At 41.7% G+C, this 21,013-nt stretch overlaps 1 protein-coding gene across 3 annotated transcripts in view; it reads left to right on the top strand.

Annotated features, from left to right (window-relative positions):
* The window catches only part of AFF2 (AF4/FMR2 family member 2), a 635,691-nt gene that overhangs the window by 546,738 nt on the left and 67,940 nt on the right, over positions 1-21,013 (top strand). For all 3 annotated transcript variants that reach the window (XM_019521659.1, XM_019521658.1, XM_019521657.1), the window contains one exon: positions 886-923. In XM_019521659.1, the coding sequence (XP_019377204.1) occupies positions 886-923 (38 nt within the window). The remainder of the gene's footprint in view (positions 1-885; positions 924-21,013) is intronic.

Below are 21,013 nucleotides of genomic sequence, written 5' to 3'. Positions count from 1 at the left end.
GTGTGTGTGTGTGTGTGTGTGTGTGTGTGTGTGTGTGTGTGTGTGTGTGTGTGTGTGTATATATATATATATATAAAAATCTCACCATTAAAATCTCAAACAGCTTAAACAGTTTGATAGACTGTAGCCATTCTGCCATCAGTGCCCCCAGCTGTGTTGCTTAGCAACATTTTAATTCAAGAAGAATCGAAGGAGATGAAATCCCCGTGGAGAGGGAAACAGAAATAAGAGGGCCGTTGACAGATGATCTGAGTTGTTTCTTCTAATATACTGTGAAGATCACTGGCTCTTTTCATGAATGATAAATGGACTGTACACAGATCAATGGGTTCAGCAATAAACTGGAACCAGGCTCCATGTCTGAGGCGGTGCAGGCCGAGAGGCCCCGAGATTTACTCATTTAGATGATTTGGAGTGTGTTTTCTCAAAGGTTTCACAAGAGGAAATTGATCTGAACATTTGGTCATCCCTTGCCCTTTTCTGTTGTTGGCTAATAAAAATTGTTTTGGAAATAGAATCCGTTCGTGCCTTTATTTGTTTCCTGTTGTTCTTGTTCTAGGTGTAGGCAGCAAGGTTATGACAATATGACCGGACCTCAAGATGGAAAATACAGAGCTCGTTCTGAATGAACATCTCCTAAACACTTGTGGCCATTAAAAGTAAAGCCTGTAGAGATCTCAGTGATGGAGTATTTTAAGACTTATAACATTCATGCCGTGAAGGGTTTAGCAGTTGCCATATTTACTCTGGTGCCTATTTAACTATGACCGCCTGCTTTCGTTTGCTCATTCCCTTACTGTAGTTTGTTGGGTTTTTTTACTTTGGCTCCAGGAAAAATTGTGCTTAGTAATGTTGCTTAATTTTTTTTTCCTCTTCTATTTATAGGCTGCCGAAAAGACAAAACCAAGGAACATTCCTGTAAAGTAAGTTACTTTTATATCCGTTAGAAATTCAGCTTTAATGAACTTCATGCAAAGAACCACAAAAAAGGCCTGCTGTCGGCAATAAAATAAACATGGGATCTCAAGTCCCTCCTTAATCATAGCCATGAAAACGTCCCGTGTTCAGCAAGGACAGGTTTTGATTTGTCATGTGTTCCTAATGATTGTATGCCCCGAGTTTCATCCCGTTTACATAAATTAATATGTGCCCTCTATGAATAGCTGCCAAATAATATCATAATCATATTCAATATGTAGTCCTCCTAGCCTTGGGGGGATTGCACATGTTAAAAAGATTACATTTCTTAATTGCAATCCTTGGGAAGGTCTGACAGAGGGGGAAATAACTGAGAGTGTGCCAAATCATTTCTAGACACATGGGAATATTTTGCACCTATGTATCAGGGCTTCGCCATCCTGTTGAATAAGAGCGTTCTCTTTTTCTGTCCCTCTCTCTCCTACACACACACACGCATATGCATACCAAAATGTTTCTGCTTCTTGCAGTTGCAATCTATGATGGGTGAGCAAGTTACCAGAGACCAATTGCCAGAGCATTTTATGAGATTTTCTTAAATCTTAAGGCACTAGTCAAAACGTTCTGCACTCTCGTTGAATTAAGAAAGTTGCTATAAAGATACCCTAGTTCTCGGAAAAAAAGAGGTTTTCAATTAAGGGTAATAACAATCAGTAGTTGCTTTTCTCGGCTTAAACAACATACACTCCAGCTTCAGTGCTCTCCAGTGACAAAAGCAGATGATCCTTGTAGTTTGACTAAGTCCCTAGGAGTTGTATGATCCGGTTGTAGCCAATGAAAATTCTCTTATTTTCATAGTACTTTGCTGATTATGAGGGCTTTTGGAAAACAGAATGACCTTATTCCAAGTGGCTGTTGAATTTCTAGAGACAAGCTCCGGAAGCACTCGTGAATGGCTGTACTTAGGGATAGAACGAGACACCTTCGGCCCTGAGTCTCTCTTACATGCCACCTGGAATAGTAATTTAGCAAGTGCAAAATTTGTGTGAACGCTGATCAGAAGAGGTATACAATGTGTGAGGCAGCCTCTGTTTGTTTAATTTCATCTGATGAAAATAAAGAACAGATACTAAGGGGGCCTCGCTCGCTCACGGAATCGTCCATTCCAACGTAAATTGAAATGCATCCCGAACTGGATTGAAAGTCCATGCTATCTAATGGTCATATGATAGATTGTGTAAAGGAAGTCAGTGAGTTCAGCTGCCGTGGGATCAGGGAAAGGATCGCGAGGCTCCCACATAATATAATTATTCATTCAGTAATTTATAAAAAAGATATTACACCAGAGCCTCTGCTGGTATCAGTGGGACTACGCCACTGAGTGGTCCTGCTCCAGCTTACCCTAGCAAAGAATCAGACCCTTCCTTAATTAAGTATGTTACTGTGGTGTACAAACTACTCCTTGAAACTATTTGTTTTCATGTTTTAAATGAAATCACGGCTTTCCAGGGCCTGAAAAATATAGCAACATTTTGGGATGGAAAAAGGCCAGATGGCCAGTCTAGCTCTCTCCACCTACATGTGTATACTTCACCCTGTCATGTTTTCCCCAACTGCTTGTTTAACTTGCCTTTGAATATGTTCATGGCTGCAGCTTCAATTAGTACCCTAGGGAGTCCATTATACATATTAATTACACTCTGCATATAGAAGAGCTCGAAGATCTGCCTAGTATTTTTCAATGAAATGTTAGTCCTTAATGTACCTGTATATGGCAGTGTTTTTGCCCTAAAACAGTACCTCTGAGGGCAAGACTAAAAATGGTGTCCTTAAGATAACTGTAATAGATATAGATTGTATTAGTATAAACGTGGCAGCTACACTTAGCACAGCAGAGACTTGTCTAGCTTTTAATGCTGTCGCTTCTGTAGCTTTCAAATGTCAAAGAGAATTTCACTTGAATTTTAATGTTCTTCAGCTACACAAAATAAAGTTAGTAGCTTCCATTGTCACAAGGGCTGAAAGCTGTGCAGCTTCCTTCTACCATATGTGACTTATCACATACATTTTTAAAAACACATTTCTGTTATTAAGACATATGTGATAGTACACTTCTGCAAATGTGAATTGCTTTTGGCTAAAAGCCATGCACTAATAAGTTGGGTTGAATCTAACTGCGGTTGACATCTGTTGATATATAGATGTGTGTGTGTGTGTCTACACACACACACACACACACATCTTCATATATATATAGTATAGCACTATATATGTGTGTATATATATACACACATATATAGTGCTATACTATATATATATGAAGATGTGTGTGTGTGTGTAGACACACACACACATCTTCATATATATATAGTATAGCACTATATATGTGTGTATATATATACACACATATATAGTGCTATACTATATATATATGAAGATGTGTGTGTGTGTCTACACACACACACACACACACACACACATCTTCATATATATATAGTATAGCACTATATATGTGTGTATATATATACACGTACATACATACACATATATATACACATATATATGTAAGTATGGGGGGGTGTATAAATATAGGTATAAGTATATGCATACCTATATGCATATGTATACCTATATATATATATATAGGTACAGGTATAGGTATATACACATATATAGTACTGTACTATACTATATATGTATGTAGCTGTATGTGTATGGATATATGTAAAAAATATTTCCCGTTTTCATTAGTGTAAAAAAAGTTCCCTGATTTTATATTTTACAGACATTGTTCCTATTTCCCAGAACCAGATTCAGAAATCATTCATTTTTAAATATCACATTTTAAGACTGCCTAATATTGAGGCCTGGTATTGGGTGTTTAGGAGACTTGTGATGAATTACAAGGAAATTATCTGCTTCTTTATAGTCACTTACATTATCGATGCTGTTCTTTTCACATTCAGTAACGTGGGCACCACTGGTAGAATTCAGAAGCATGTTTTACATAGTAAAACATGGATCAATGTGGAAGTTGGCTGCCCCCCATAAATTCTACCACATCCATTTCATGTTCTTGAACTTTCTGAGAAAAACAACAGATCCCACCCTGAAGTCTTATAGGCATGTCAAGGTTCTTGCTTGTGTTCGGAGGCGTTTAACAAACTGGAGTGAACACCTTCAGTGGCTAAGTGTGTGCAGGTGGTAGCCATGTTTAGTCCACTGGAATATTTTCTCCCTCTTGAACAGCCTGAAGAAGCTTTCAGTCAGGCATGTTGCATTACAGGAAAGTGCTGTGTGGAAGCAGAGTACATCAAGAGGAACTCATCTTTATGCATTCGTTGTATCATCTAGCACCTTTCTATAAATAGCCGTACTGAAAATATATGAAAAGAAGTCACTGTGCCTGCATAATTGATTTTTTTTCCAGTGGAAACAGTGTAGCTACTGTTTAAAACACCAAAAATGCCTCTTTTATCTAGACCAGTTATCCACATGGCCCCATGTTAATGTACTATTTGAGCACCTCTCAGTGTTGAATAGATTCTTCTTCCGTTTAAACAAATATAAAGGCAGTGTCACTCATCCAGTCTTACAAGTAAAGCCAGTATCCTAAAAACTGTATGGGGCATAAAAGGTCTCTGTGACATCTTCCTTTTAAGAATCTTTTAAGTTCCAAAACTCGTGGCGCTCCAGAGTGGTCCCTAAGCACCCAAAGAAGGCCAATGTTGTGCCCATCTTCAGGAAGGGGGTCAGGTAACTATAGGCCATTAGCCTAACTTCTATCCCAGGGAAAATCCTGGAAACATTAAGGCGTCTGTGTGTGATAGGCTTGCAGAAGGCAGGAACCAGATGAAGTTCAATGTTGTGAAATGTAAAGTGCTCCATCTGGGGATGAGCAACCCCCAACACACCTATAGGCTTGGGAGCGCCAAACTGACCAGCCCCACGAACAAAAGGGACCTGGGGATAATAACAGACCACTGTATGAATGTGAGCTGGCAGCGCCATGCTGTAGCCAGCAGGGCAAATAATACTCTGGCATGCATCAATCGGAGCATCTCCAGCAAAACCAAGGAACTGATTCTTCTGCTTTACTCAGCATCAGTGAGACCACAGCTGGAGCATTGCATCCAGTTCTGGGCACTGCACTGTAATAAGGATGTGGGAAAGCTTGAGCGAGTCCAGAGAAGAGCCACCCGTCTGATCGGAGACTTGCACCGCAAGCCATATGAGGAAAGGCTGAAGGACCTGGGACTCTTCAGCCTGAAAAAGAGAAGGCTGAGAGGGGACTTAATAGCAGCTTATCACTACATCAGGGGAGTACATCAAGGGCTCAGTGAGCAACTGTTCACCAGGGCATCCAAGGGGAAAACTGGGAGTAGTGGCTACAAAATCCTGGAAGACCATTTCAGGCTCAACATTAGGAAAAACATCTTCACAGCTCGGGTGTCCAGACTATGGAATAAGCTCCCTCCAGAGGTGGTGCAATCGCCTACCCTGGAAATCTTCAAGAGGAAACTGGACGGTCACCTTGCTGGAGAGCACCTGACCCCAACTGTCTTTCCTGCCTGGTGCAGGGGGCTGGACCCGATAATCTTCCAAGGTCCCTTCCAGCCCCTTGCTATCTACGAATCTCAAAGTACTTAACAAACGCCAGTGCACTAAAACTCATTCCACCCTTGTCAAATATGCAGGTGTTGGCATCCCACTATTCAGATGCGGAAACAAGAACCACAGCAGCTTAAGTGACTTTTCCAAGGTCAACAGAGGATTTCTAGTTTTAAAAGGAGGGCATTCAAGAACCATTATTAAATTGGGACACATTCAAAGCAGATAGGGTTCTGGCTTATGTGCCGTGCTAGGATGAAGGAGGACGCTCTGGAGGATCCTACTAACATTAATCAGTAGGGTTTATTATGACTCCAAGCCCAGCTTGCCCAATGGCCAAGATGGGGGTTCTGTCTGGAGAGCTTGCTTCCAGATTAATTTTTGGCCAACTCCAAAGCAAGGAGGAGATCCCAGATTGTAGAACAATTCTTGGTCAAGTCACCTGTCTTGGTTCAAGAGATTCCATTACTCAAGGGAAAGGAGCCTGCAAAGTAAAAACTGATAGACTGCTAACCTGGTGGGTCCCCAGAGATCCATGCATGATCTGTGTAGCAGTCCCCCTTTCTCTTATAAAATGGCTGTGATGGAAAGGATTTCCATAGCCAGCATCACTTAAAGCAAAATCATTTCCATGCTGGCGATTCTATAGTGAGGTAATGTAGACCCAAGTCTAAGCTCTGTGAGGTTGAAGAGGTGAGGATGAACAGCTCTTTATTCCTTCCACATGGAAGGGTGAAGTCAGCATCCAGAACTGCCCCTCTGCCCATGAATTGGGTATGATCTTACTCTAAGGAAGCACTTTAGAATACGAGAGAGATTTCTGGGACAATATGGGCATATGAAGAGGTCACCTGGCTAAGGTTTCTTGTTGAAAGCTACAGATAGAAGTTTTTGTAAAAGATAAAGTATGTTTATGAAATACAAAATGTAAGCTTATCATGGAAAGCCACACACTACCATAACCCATTACCATACAGTATGGTAGCCAGATCGTTTCAATGAATATTTCTCCCAGGTTAGAAAGCCTTGCATTTGTCTTTGACTTCTTTCTATGTTCTTTATCCTAACCCTTCTGTGGTCCAATTATAGATCTTCAGTTGAAAGCTAGCAAAGAAACTTTTCCCTAAACACTTGCAGAAATTCAGTGATGCCCTAGTTTTAATGTTGTCCAGATCAGTAGGCTTAGGATACATGCAGTGCTAAGGTCCCATTGCTTTCAAAGGTTCCATGTATTTTCAAAACCGGTTGCTTTCCATCCTTACCAAGACCTGCTTGAGCTTGTTCATCAGAAAGCTGGTGGTCTTTATTGTTCTTTCTTGTCCATAAGAACTCATGTTCCAATTGTAAGGGTGTCTGACTTCTTGGTATGATTTTCTTTTCCAACCAATACACCATAATGCAAATTGCAGTAAAATAAAATGTGATCTGTAGGCGTATTAACTGGCCTCTCATTTGCCAATGCAGTGATATATTGTGTAGTCCTTTCATATTCTCTTACATATGGCATGGGAGTGGCTGTGGACTACATTTTAAAAATATTTTTGTTTTACCAGCTGGCATGGCACCTCCTGTTTCCCCCCAGAAAGACCTAACAGAACATGGGAAGGGTCTGAGCTCTTGGCGAGTCAGGCAGAGCTAGTGCATTTTCCAATTGACACACAAAGCTGGCGGGCAAGCAGGTCAGGCTCACCGGCTTAGTTAGTGAACACTGTTTTTAGAGTTTCTTGGTAACCAGGAAAAGATCGTTGTGCCCCAAGTGGCACCAGTATAAACCAATGGGCTGTGCTTTGCCCAGTTGACTCAGGCACATAGCAACCAATATGGAACGAAGAACAATGGTACCTGCATTTATAGATTGCTGAGCTCTTGCACTAAAGGGAAGTTCCTGTCCTTTATTTAACAAAAATGAAAAAGGAAGAAAAAGGCAAACAATGTTCAGAATAAAATAGTTTTCCGTTTAGCAACCACGGAGCTGGAAATTGGCCAAGTGCTATTGTTATAGTAGGTCTACTAGAAGCAGGTTCCTAAAAATAAACACTTTTGGGAAATTTATAATCAAGCAATTAAAAAGTAAAAAGATACCAGAATCACTCACCTTTCCAGTAAAGTTTTGGAGTAGCTGGCTCAGCCCTACCTGTTTGAGTTTCCTCCTTTTATTCTTTAGACTCTACTCCCATCTAGTTACTAAATTGGCAAATGCCAATACAATCCCTAAGCTGTCTGCCCACATTCATCTCTTTAAGAAATCCATTCTTAAAATATTTAAGGATATTTTACATCCAGCATGTGAAGGTGCTCAGATCCCCAGTAATAAAGACTCAAACAAGATGCAGTGGCTTAGCAATTAGAGAAAGAGATCAGTAGACCTTGGTCCTGCTGGTTAATCTATTTAGAGCCGAAGAACCTAGGAAGTGCCGGTGGTCCATCTAGCCCCGTATCCTGTCTCCAAAAATGACAGAAATGGATGTTTTAGAAGAAGAGCATATGAGCAGCATATATCTAGAGTGGTCTAGTCCTTGTTGCACACCCTCCCATCATGGGTTTAGAGAAACACCTCAACAGGGGCTGAGTCCTAGCAATAGCCTTCAGGTCTATCTTCACCTCTTTCACAATGTTCTCTGAGAGGGATGCTCCCAAGCCCACTCCACCCACCCATTTGCAATGACACAAGCCAAACCTGGAGATGGGGCAGTGAATTTACTCCAGAGGCATCTCATCCTGCTTCTCTCAACCATATGAGAGCCACTGTCTTGAGGGTAGCTACAGAGAGACCCACCAGAGTGGCCCCACTACAGTTTCAGGACACACACATGCTTCGTGTGAGCAGGAGCAGGTGGGCAGGGTGTGCAAGGAGCATTCCTTCCCAAGACCACCGTGAAATGGGACATCTCTTTAAAAACTATTCCAGCCAGTATCAGCACGTTCATGAATTCATTAAGCTATACAAAGAAAAGGACAAGTGGGTAAACTGCTTGAAACAAGTAGTCAAGGCACTGCTTATGCACTTTGATCCAAACCCCTCTCTACACACGCCACTCATTACAGAACGGGGCCTAACTCATTTCTACATGAAAACCAACATGTTCTCCTCTTGGTTTCTGGGGGCTTGCACGGAGGGGGTGGCAGTTTTCATCAGTGGAGTGTGAACTCCGAAAATGTTGCAAAGGATTATTTTATTCTTACAAGTTAAAGGTTAGAGCTGGGAATGGATTATGAGACACTACTTTTAAACTGTTTGCAAAGAAATGCACATATTAAATCCTTTTTGATTATCTCACACTAATCCCCAAATACTGATTTTTATGTAAATTTTGACTCTGGCAAAGCTCCTACAATTCAGCAATCCCCATGTGGTTTTTTCTGAGCTCAATTGTTCCTTTAGATCTTTTTTTCTCCTTGCGGTACCTTTTGCTTTAGTCCAAAGTCATTTTGGCAGTTGAAAGATGTAGCACTTCCGACATAAAATATTAACTCAATGTAATATTTTACCTTTATTTTGGGAATTTGTTCCTCTGGCATATCTTGTTAGATATATTTTTATCAGTCCAAAATGTAACCACAATAGGGCTATTTTTATTTCTAGGCAAATGATGCATGATTACAGCTGGCAGGACCCAAAACAGTAAATCAGTCCTGTTCCAACCACAAGATGTATTCGAAGTCTGTAGCCTGTGGTAATAAGTTATAATTTAGTTGACTAGCATTTTGTTTGGACTTAAAACTGTACAAATGAGTCACACTGGCTAAGACCCGAAATATAAAACAGTTTGCACTTTACTAAGGTTTTCAGCTACCAGCACAACAGGTACCTAGAGAGAGCACACATTTTTCAGATGAACGCAATACACTTTTATAGTGAAATACTTCCGACTTGATTGCATAATTTATAGTTGCTGGTTAAATTACCTCACGTCTTGTGTAGTGCACAGTATTTGCTTACAAGACAATGAGATGAACAGAGTCTGAGAGCTCATTCATCTAATCTGTTTTGAATCTGATCTCATATCATCAATACTGAACACTGTTAGCCTTATTCAGCTACAAGGAGACCTGCAGCTCCCAGCCTGTGGATATTAGATAGTAGCATCCAGGCTCCCAGCTAGAGCTAGAGCATCCAGGCTAGTGGCTAGAGCTGGATGCAGTTTTTTGGTCAGATATTTTATTTACTGAAAAATGTCAATTTGGTTAGATAGTGACTACTCGTGGATTCATGGCATTGAATTATTTTGGCCAATAAAATAAAATAAACCCTTAAAAAAATTCTAGAATCTAAATGTTTCATTTTTGTACCTTTTTAAATAAAAATGCTTTAATTACTCATTTTGAAACTTTTTTCAAGACTAAATTTAATGTTTAAAAAAAAAAAGGGTTTTAAAAAAGAAACCCAAACAAACCACAAGGTCTTGCTTCCAGTGAAATGAAACATTTCATTCCACCTGAGATGCGTTTTTCCCCCAATCCTCTTCCCCTTCCTCCCCTAAAGAGGATGGGAGGTCATTTAAGGTGAACGTGGGTTGGTTTTTTATCAGTTTTGTTTCATCCAGTGGGCTTAAAAATTAGTTATTTCTACAAGTCTGCTAGTAACCAGGAGAGGCCAAGGGCAGGGTAGAGAACTATCTTATGGACTGATTGAATCAGAGCCACATAAACTTTGTGAGCGAGAGCTCACTTCATTAGATGCTCTCACAGTCTTGCTGATCACATTGCAAATAGACAGGGTTTGGTCTAGCAACTTAGTAACAAATTAGTTTTCAGTCCTATAAGGCACAAGTGACCTTAAATTCCAAATGATATATTCAGAGCCGACCCTAGGCGGGTGCGGGGCCTGGAGCAAATCAGCCTGTGCGGGGCTGCCTTAATACTGCATGGGGCCGTGGTACCCCTGCAAACAGGGAGGAGGAGGATCTCCATTCTTCTTCCACGGCGCAGGGCTGAGACTACAGCTCCAGGCAGGCCTGGAGTGGGGGGCTGCAGCTGCTCCACCCAGCTCCGCAGGGTGCCCAAAGCACGGAGCCCGGGACGGTCACCCCGATTCACCCTACCCTAGGGATGGCCCTGGATAGATAGCTCTGTCCTGAAACTATTTACTGAGTTGTGGGCTTGCTACCGTGAGTGGTACTGGTTTCAGTGGAACCGCCCAGGGTAGTATCCAACACCTTTCGTCTTAAAAATGCTCACATTAGGAAGTGCCAGTCGCTAGTTTAGATAGCTAGGTGGGCAAAAAGCTAGAACAGAACATGTATACTTAGGGCAGCTGGTATAAATGCTGGCCAATATTATTATATTTAAATTACTTATGCTTCATTTGAGCACCCTTGTTCATTGCTGCAGTAAATCACAGATGTTTTCCAACTACCTGTAATTTTTTTCCCCCCAGAATGCATGCTAAAAAACACAGTGTTTTTGAGTTCAGTTAAGAGACTTAAACAAAACAACCAACACCAAATTGCTGAAGAGAGGGCCAGATCCCCAGCTGGTGTAAGCAGTGTAGCCAGCTAAGGATCCAGCCTTTCCAGGGCACACTCCTCCTCAACTGCTGTCTCCTGCCAGTCCTTTCCCCTTCAGAGCACCACTGGCTAAGCAATTAGCCTGATCTGAGTGATTCCTGATTTACACCAGAAGGAGAGAGAAAGGCAGATCAATTTTCATGGCTGCTGCTGGGTTGTGGCATATTTAATTCTTTTCCTTTGAATACACTGAAGTGTTTCAGAATAAAAATGGCCTTCAATGTCATAGCATTTTATATGTCCAAGAGCCAAGTGCCTGTTATGCAGCAAATGCAGCCTACTTTGGCAGTAATTTAAGTGACTCAAAAGAAAACCTAGATCTATTCCTTGCACCTATTTTTCAGTACAAATAAAAAAAAATATCTTTTTGATACTAAATGAGAGACACGGCAAAAAAAAAAATTCCCAGTCATTTAGGATCGATGAATACAAAAGAAAGGCAAAAACTAGATAATGTTTCAGGAAATAACACTGCTACAAGGTTAATTTTGCCTAGTACAACATTTCCTAGTATTGAATTGCCTGATATACTCCCTCAGGGATTGCTCCTGCGCTTGCAATAATCGAGGCTGATTTTATTGGAAAATCACCTCTGGATGAGAGGCATACTCTAGAGGAAACTTTGTATGGGTACAAATAGGTTTTTGGTGCCAGTGCCATGTTGCCCGGGCCAGCACAGTTATAGTTCCCAATCTGTCTGTGCATTCAAGCAGCAAATTCATTAGCAACCCTTCTGGCAGGATAGAAAAATAGACATATTAGGGAAATTTACTTTGAATTGTTTTCGGGACTTGTTGGATAACAGTTCAGTAATCGAATTGCGTCTCCTAACAAGAGCATTAAATATTTTTATTAATAGTGGCAGGGAGGCTGCAGATATTACTTTAACGGTGGTTAGTGCAAACCACTTTTACATAATACTATATGACTAGCAAAGATCAGGGATGAAAGAAGGGATTAGCATATGAGGGGCGGGAGCGGGGAGTGCTTGTGATGTCGAAGCTGATTTTACTTTCTGTTGTGTGTTGAGGTCTTATTGAGTCATGTAACTCTCACATTACAGATGTAATGCTTATTCAAGTATTGCCTCATCCATCAGACCCTGCCAGCTTGTTGGCTCTTTAATTATAGAAGTGGGCTATATCTTGACAGCACTGTGCACTAACTAAGGGACCTGCGTTCAGATATACACACTGGCTTCCAGGCCCTGTCAAGTGGAAACCGAGCATATTGTAAACAGAGCGCATTTAGCCTCCAGCTGGGAGGAGGGACACCCAGAGAGCCCATGCAGGAGGGCTCTTGCCTGACCTTGAAATGACTTTGCCTGCATAGAGGCTGGAGAAGCATTAGGAAAAGACTGATTCGTACAGACAGGTGAGTGGGAAAGAAAATCAAAGGGATTGTCAAGCCACACGAAGGCACCAACAACAACAAAATCTTCATAAAGAGATCAGCCAGAATTGTCACACTCCGGGCCGATACCAAGCCCTCAGCGGTCAAGCTCCTCTGACCACACACGGACAGGAAAGGGAGAAAAAAAGCTACGTTAGAAAATTCTACATGAAATCTCTGCCTTATGCCAGTATCGCGGTGAAACATCAAGGTGCTCTGATGCATGATGTGAATTATCCCAAGAGGGAAAAAATTAAATTAGATAAAATTCTAGGAATCGAGGTGGATAAAAATCAGGACTGTAGAATTCATATACGCTATTTGCTAATTCCTCTTGCCTTGATTATTGTTATTTCACCATGATGAGTACAGGCATCCCTACTATCAATCATAGTAAGCTATTTAGACACAGAAATAAGTGGCATATGGCTTAGCACTTTTGGGTCTAGCAATCAAGTAGCAACCTTCTGCAATGCAACTGTAGTTCAGTTCCCAATGGGCATCACTTTGATGATTAGATATATTGAGTTCCTTGTGTCATTCAAAGACAGCAGAATTTCATACAAGTTGGTGTTAGCTTCCTCTCACTTCATTTCAATTTTCAATAACCAGTGTCATCACATGTAACAGTTTCTTCATAATGGAACTTCATGTCGAATAAGATTTGTCTTTCAAGTGAAAGAGCATTGTGAGAAGTCTTGTAAAATACTGATCCCTGGGAAAAAAATTGTAGCATAGAAAAATGGGGAGAAAATATTTTTTCAAGGATCCTAGGTCCCTGGTCCAAGTCAAAATCACTGAAGAATACTCAGGAAAAAAAGATTTAGCATTTCACTTGGGGGTGATGTTGGCATTCTCTACAGGACTGACCCAGAAGCTTGCTGGAGTCATTATTGTGCTAAGTAATAAATAGAAAATATTTGTGTACTCACAGTTGGAACTGAAGCAGCCCCATTAAGAGGTAAATTATCAGCCTTTGAAGCTACAACAGAGGAGACTTTGGCCCTTGAATCTTAATTTGCCCATTTCTACATTAGTATTTTGCCATGTTAAATATTATTGTATTTCTGTAGGCACATCAACATGTGTGCTTTAATGCGCAGTAGACTATTTTACCATGCATTAAAGCATCACATAAAAACATGACACTACAGTAATGTGCAGTAAAATAGTCTACTGCGCATTAAGCATCACTTTAAAACTGTGCAAATGTGCTACTGTACATTAGGGCAGCCTGATGTGCATTGATTTAATACCTCACCTTGGAGGTACTACATTTAATGTGCATTAGAAAGGTGCATTAATGCACATGTAGACATGCCCTGTGGAAGTCACAGGCCTGCCTGAATCTAGTGGCCTATTGAGGTATTGTGGTTAAGATGCGCCACTGTAGCCAGTTCACCCAAGGGTGTGATGAGGGTAATATGTCCAACTGCCTTTGATTCTCCAACCTGAATGACCTGGTAACCATTTACAGGTAGGCTGACTAGGGGGCAATGTTTGGCAGAGCTTCATTTAGCAAGATCAATTAGCCACTCCACCAACACACTGCATTGTGCTTCAGGAGCAAGGTGTGAATGCACTGGGAAGTGGAAAGCTCCACATTTGGTTCACCACATCCATGATACTCTGTCTTCCCTGATCTCTTCTTCTGTACTCCCTGCTACATGCTTTGGACTTCTTCTGTTGTATCCTGTCCTCCACGTGGCCAATGTTCCCCCTTCAACCCATCAACCCAGCTTCAATGCAGACTTTTCTGCCAGCCCCTGCTGCTAGTCACCTCTCTCATGAGCTGGCATTTACACTTTTATCCTTCCTACCATTAACAACCAAGAGACTAATGTAAAGGGAAAGGCTGGAGCTCATTCCTAAAAGAGAAGCAGCAACCAGGAGACGCTGAGAAGAAGGGACAGGTTTTAAAAGCACAAAACTGGCCTTGAAAAGCCCAACTTCTTGATAGGTATGTGTCCAGATATGGGGAGCTCAGGTAGTCCTAATGAAGATGCAGCAGGGAATGAAGGGGTAGCAGGTATCAAGGAAATGAGGGAAGCTACGGAGCTAGCTAGGAGGATGTGCTCCATCCAGGGATCCCACGGGAAAAGCAGAAAGGAAGCAGGGACATCACCACAGCTGGTAGGGGAAGAGGTTGTTGGTAAGCAGTGGGAAGCCAATGAAAAAAGGAGTGATCCACAAGGGAAGAGGCCAGTTTTGGAAAAAAAGCTAAAGTGAGACAAGAGCTGAATCTGCTAGACAAGAAATAGATCCCAGCTCAATTAATGTCTATACAGTATGAATTCCTGTTTGACTTAATAATTAAAGGGATCTTGGTGTTATCTAGTTTACCTACTTTCCTGGACAACTCATGTGCCTGATGGACCCTCCCTAGATCCAGCCATTGGTGGTTGGCTTTCTGTTTTTTAACTTGCCACAGAAGCTGAAGGCTTCCCTATTGTCCTCTCCTTTCTGCCAGCAAGATCAATGATAATGCTGATATCATTAGTGCAGTTGCTACCTATGGCCAGTGCCATAGGTCACTCGTATATCAAGAGTGACCCCATATGAGAACTGCCGTGCCCTGACATTTCCATAATGGCAGAGGTCTTCCCAAATACCCGCTTTCTGCTTAAACATTTGCACTGGAAACCTTACTGGGGCACTTAGCACATGTTGCACCTGAGCTGTAGTAAGCTTTACCAAGCTGTGTTAAAAGGTAGAACATGTTCTAAGCAGCCCCATGGTAATCCCCACTACAATCTCAGCCTGGTCTGGCTATGCCTGTCACCCAGAAACTGACCCCAGCACTGGGCTCCAAAGCTCACATGCCTGCCGATGAGGATGTGCCACCCCCATGCCCAGAGCCCATGACCTCCAAGCACTGCCCAGCCCAGGAGCATCTGTCCCTGGCACACCGGGGCAAGCAAGATCTCTGCTGCTGGTGGAGGGAGATCCAGGGAGCCGAGCCTAGGAGAAGTACGGATCCATACTTGGAGCTGAGCCTGGGAGACGCTGCAATTCCTGCCATTGTATCCATACCTGCCGCTGGATCTGTGGGGCCACAAGCAGCCTTGAATTGGCTCCAGCGTGGTGCCAGAGCTGGGACTGGCTCTGAGCTGATTATTGGTCCTAGCCCTAACATCACAAGGGAGTCTTGAACTGGCCCCAGTCTAGAGATATTCTGCCTGTGGAAATATTCTGCCTGTGCTACAATATGATTTCACTTAGCACATGTTTTACTGCTTGAATGCATGGACGCTCACGTTTTATGTGCAGTTAACATGACCTAAGTGCAATGTGTGACATGTCCTCATGACACTCATAGAAAAGAGCATCAAATATAGTCAAAGCCTTCCATCTCTCCCACACAACTCATGGCAGATAAATGACAATGGAAGCATTGCTTTGAAAAATAAAGTCTGCATCGTAGTGCTTATGATGAGGTATTGCGGGCAAGTCTGCAATTAGCCCAAACACCCTGCAAGAGAAGTGATTGCATACAAATGTGTCACGGCTCTCTGAGCATCACCGTTGCTGAACAGGAAGGCAGTAGGGCTCTGTGTGCCACATAGCCAAGGCTGCCCAGCCCAAGATTTTATTTCTTGGCAGTTTCCTACAATTTTGTGAAATATTTTTTAATGTGACAAAGTCACTTCAATTACACAGTCATTATAAGTTTTGCCAAGGTTGACTATGGATCGTTTTGTGTTCATTAGAGCACAAAATTAGAATTTTCATTGCAGCAACTGTAAATAGTGTCTACTCAAAGGAGGCAAGCTTTTTTTTCCCTCGTAAAATCTCAGATAAACTGGGGACCTCCATGTTATAATATTTTAATTTTTTAAAACTGCTTTCTGTGGTACATTTGGGTTTTTTGCAACCCCCGTGCCCTGATACGTTTCTTGTGGATTGGAGGCTGAATAAACGATTCTCTTCAAACCGATGACATTGCTACTTGGTGCATGAACTAGCAGGTGCAGTCAACATTTTCCTTAGACTGAATATATTATTTCTCCAACTTCTTCCACATTAGCTGGTTCAGTGCCTGTCACTTTAGACCCATTCAAGTTTGGAAAAGCCATAAATGTTCTTTAGGAAGATGTCCCTATTCAGGAAAGCACTTAAGCATGCGCTTAAGTCCCATCGAGCCCCATTAATCATGTGCTTAAGTCATTTCCTGAGTCAGAGCCTCTGTAATAGACCTTGGAGCTTAAGATAGATTGGGCTCAATTCTGCTCCCCTTGCTGGTATGAATAAGGAGGAACTGCGTAAAAGGCACCAGAGTTACACACATGCACATGCCAATAAAGAGCCAGAAAAGCTTCTTGTTTGGAGGAGGGCTTTGTTTGTTCATTTGTTTTGCTCCATCTTTTCACTTGCATTTGGGTTGATTTCACCTTGTCATTGCTAACTTAACTCCCGGTGCAAAGCACATATAGCACATATCAGTTGGGTACATCATAAGACATTAAAGCAATAATCCTCATATTCCACGTGAGCTCCCACGGTCCTCTTCTTTTCATCTCTTGGAATTAAGTAGTTCATGCGAGTCGCAAGCAGTAAGAGAAGAGGGAGAGTATTGAGAAAGAAAGTGAACTCTGAAGTGCTTTTCTGTCACATTTCAAATATTAGCAAATATTTTGCTGCCTCTCCCCTAGAAATATAGAAACTGTGTACGCTTCATGTTTAGCCACTGGGGTGCCCACTCATAGGCATTTTTTAGCTATCACATGCCAGGATAATATCATTTTGAATAAGATATGTCAGTGATTGCACCAGTGGCTTTATCAGCGTAACCCTCTTAGCCAAACCTGGAGCCACTCTGAATGTGGAAAGCAAGCATAAAGCTAAAGGGACAGCTCTTCTTTTTAAAGAATCATCTTTAATATTATTAGTTACAAAACTTGCCTTAAGTTTGCATCTGGTGAATGGGCACCAAAAAAAAATCTAAGTTAACGTATGACGGAACATGCTTCATTTATGTAGTAAGACATTTATACATTAATGCTGTTATACGTATGTGACAATACATCCACTGTGATATATTTTGTTGAGTGAATGTAATTGCAACATTACATGGCCTCATTAGGATGTGATGTTGCTACTAAGTCTTTGAAGAGCGAGTTTCAGCATGCATGTGTGTGGGCACACAAGTGTTAGAGTGCTGAGTTTAGCAAGTTGTGAGTTAGTGAAGTTTTACTATCTACAGCACAGGATTTTGCTGTTAGCTGTATGTAAAGCTTTGATTCTGTAACTGTTCCAAACCCTATAATTTTAGACTGGCTGGTATAAATTAGCAAGCTAAAAATCTAAATACATGCGTCTAAAATGCCTCTCAAAAGAAATAACAAAATGAACACACACGGTGAAATATGAGTAATGTGTATAAAATATCTATATGTGTTTCTGCACACAGGTTAAATATAAGTCAGGGAAGGCAAAGAAAAGCCCTTAACTTTTTTCTAATATATCCAGATTGTTTGCTCGCTAGAATTCTCCAATTTTTTTTTTTATAACTTCAAGGGCATTTGGTCTGTAAAGAAATTGGTGACACCAAGCATTCATTCACCATCGAATGCAATCATTTCTGAAATCAAACAGTGGCTCGCTTGCATTAATATGTTCAGTGGTCTGGTGGAAATCAGGAAAACGATGAGGCAGGGTAAAGGGGGAAGGCAGGCCTTCGACATTTATTTGTTCTGGAGAAATGGTGCCCATTAATCTATCATGAAAATGTAGAATTAGCAGGGAAAGAACCGCAGTTGAGAATTTGGCAGTTGCTAGCAGGCACAGATGGTCTTGCAGTGTTTTAAGATTTTCCAGTCTTTTGATACTGATACCAACGTTAAAAAAATAGTCCTTGTGTTCCTAATGTTTATCTAGAATATCCATAGAAAAATAGTCATGTGTACTTTGGATTTGTTCAATCTCCTCTCAGCGTATTTACATAAAGTTTTTAACCTTAAATGTTTTTTTTTGTGTGCTGTGCCTACTTTCATTTGTTTTAAGAAGCACAATTACAGTGGGGTTTGCAACAGTGTAAAAAGGCAGCATTTGGACTGGACAGCCAGACAGAGTCAAGGCAGATAGACTCCAGTAATTGTTAATTATTTGAAGTGTTAAGCAGTGTTTGTAAATTGGTAATCAGAAATAAGTTGCTGTCATTAAAGATTGTGTGTATTTTATGGCCCTGGCTCCCAGCAGGGTGTTCTCGGGAACCGGGCGAGTCGTACCCTCTGTTCTGGTGTAGTAGGCTCCTGGTTCATTATAATTGTCTAGTGGAAAAATGCAAGGCCAGCCCCTCAGGTGGTGTGACTTACCATACCATTTCCTGAAGAAAGCAAGCAAAGGATCATCACTTAACAGAAGCATTTCCTGATGAGTCTAAAGCAAATGTGGTCTGCTGACAGATGTCCAGTTGATGTGTAGCATGGCAGGAGGCACAATTGCTGGGATCACCGATCAGATCCCGTTTTATCACATTGGGGAGCCTGGGCTCCATGCACTTCTGTGGCTTGGGGGGCTGATCAGCTGACCAGTGCTCCCAGCCCTGGGAGCACACTGGAGCCAAGGGCTCCAAGGCTGGGAGCGCCAGTCAGCTGATCAGTGCTGGCCACATGTTCAGTTTAAGGCATGATGGGAACTAGCCACAAAGTTATCACCAGGGATCCTAGAAATCCTTTTGTCACTGAAAAATGCGGATTTGTGTTTTTACAGAGAATCTTCAGAATCGCCAGAAAAGAAAAAAACTTGCTAAAAATAAAATGCTGGCACCCCTAGTGGGAGCCAGCAGTTCTCATGGCCCCTGCAGCAGCCTTTGGCGGGGAAGAAGCCAGCACACAGGGATGCAGGCAAGATGCACCCCCCCTCCAGCCCTGCACCGATTGCTCAAGTGGGGGTGCTGGACATGCAGCCCTGCTCCTCTCTGCCAGTCAGCAGTGAGGGGCAGGGTCAAATAAATAGCAGCCCTCTTGGCCAATCAGCAGCAAGGGTTGGGGATGCCACTGGGGCCTCTTGGCCTGTTAGGGTTGGGGGGGTGGGGAGGGTCACCGCAGAAAAGATCAGATTATTATGGTTTTTTTAGCAGAGAATTTGGGGGGGGGGTGAGACAGAAAACTAGGATCCCTGGTTATCACAAATTTTGTGTAAAAATGTTGTGGCTTATTCCCAGTTTTATCACACTGTTAATTGAAGGAACATGTGGCCAAGTTACTACTAACGACATGGTTTAACTGGTTAATCACATCTTGAGTGTAACACCAGCCAGGGGCCTTATTCTCAGAGTATTTGTAGATATTTTGGGGTGTTTCTGAAGATAAGGTCTTCAGAAACACAGATGCAACACCCATCCCTTTCTCAAGGATCTCCCCGGAGAAGAAAGTTGATCTCATGGTTACAACATTAGGATCTACTTGTGGCTTCGCAAGTCACTGAATCTCTTTAAGTCTCAGTTGCCCTTCTGTAAAATGGGAAGAATGGTAACTCCTTTGTTTGCTTTGTTCTTTAAGTTTGTGGGCTCTGCTAAGCAGGGATCATCTCTTCCTAAGTTCTGCATTTGGGGTAACAAGTATATTCCTACAATAAAAACACTATGATAGCAATGGTGAGGATGTCGGCAAAGTATGTTACCAGCAACGGATTCCATTCAAAAATCACCAGCCCTTTTAAAATCATAAAACGGCCACATGTCTTTCAGAGTTGATCGGTGGAGTTTATTGAGGAAGGAACTTTTCAACATTTTTTGTGCAAATACAGTTTTCATTCACAGACCACAGAAATGTGTAAAAATCAGCACAGCACATTTCAACATCCCACAAGCAGCAATTAAAGGCTCTGCCATTCTAATGGTCTCTCTGCTAACCTAATGCATATGAGTCTCATAAACTATTGCCTGTTGTACATTTTTTTGCACTACTCACTATTCTTTTCTCTTGCACTTCTGTGCATATGGGTGCACGCTTTCCCATTTTGCCCTGACACTAGTCCAGGGTAGGATGCAAAAATTTCACCCCGCTCTACCTGACATTTCCACAAGTGGAGCAGATCTTAGAAAAGCAATAGGGGGCATGCAAAAAAAAAAAAGACAGTAGTAGCCAAAAGCAAGAGGAGTCAGCTGTTCTGTTGGACCAAAAAACGAGCATACACCAAGAATGTTGTTGTGTGAGTTAGGCTGACCCTGGTCAGCTTTAACTTGAGTTATCCTCACCTATCCCAGAGATCGCTAGAGGAATTTCTTCATTTGTTTAATATCAACAAGCAATTTGTCCAGCCTTCACTCAACAGTCATATGCAATCAGATCATCATTCATGCACATATTCCAAAACTCACTCACTCACTTCAAGAATAAAAGAGGGCACATAGGAATGTATACAGATAAAATGCAATCACTTTTGTCATAGATTCAAGTGCATTTGTTTTCCTTTCTTGGCAGAAGTCAAACGATCTTTATATATATATGTATTTATTTTAAATTCAAATGGGCTTTTAATAACTGCTCTAGATCCTGGTTACCCATTTCCTAATGGGAGCCCATGTTGAGTTGTATGTATAATACTGCTGGCATTTTTAGTGTTCTTGCTCTACCGCTCAC

This window comes from Gavialis gangeticus, unplaced genomic scaffold (genome assembly GCF_001723915.1).
Source record: "Gavialis gangeticus isolate Ggan-Ray unplaced genomic scaffold, GavGan_comp1, whole genome shotgun sequence".
NCBI lineage: Eukaryota > Metazoa > Chordata > Crocodylia > Gavialidae > Gavialis > Gavialis gangeticus.
This window is presented reverse-complemented; position numbering and strand designations above follow the sequence as displayed.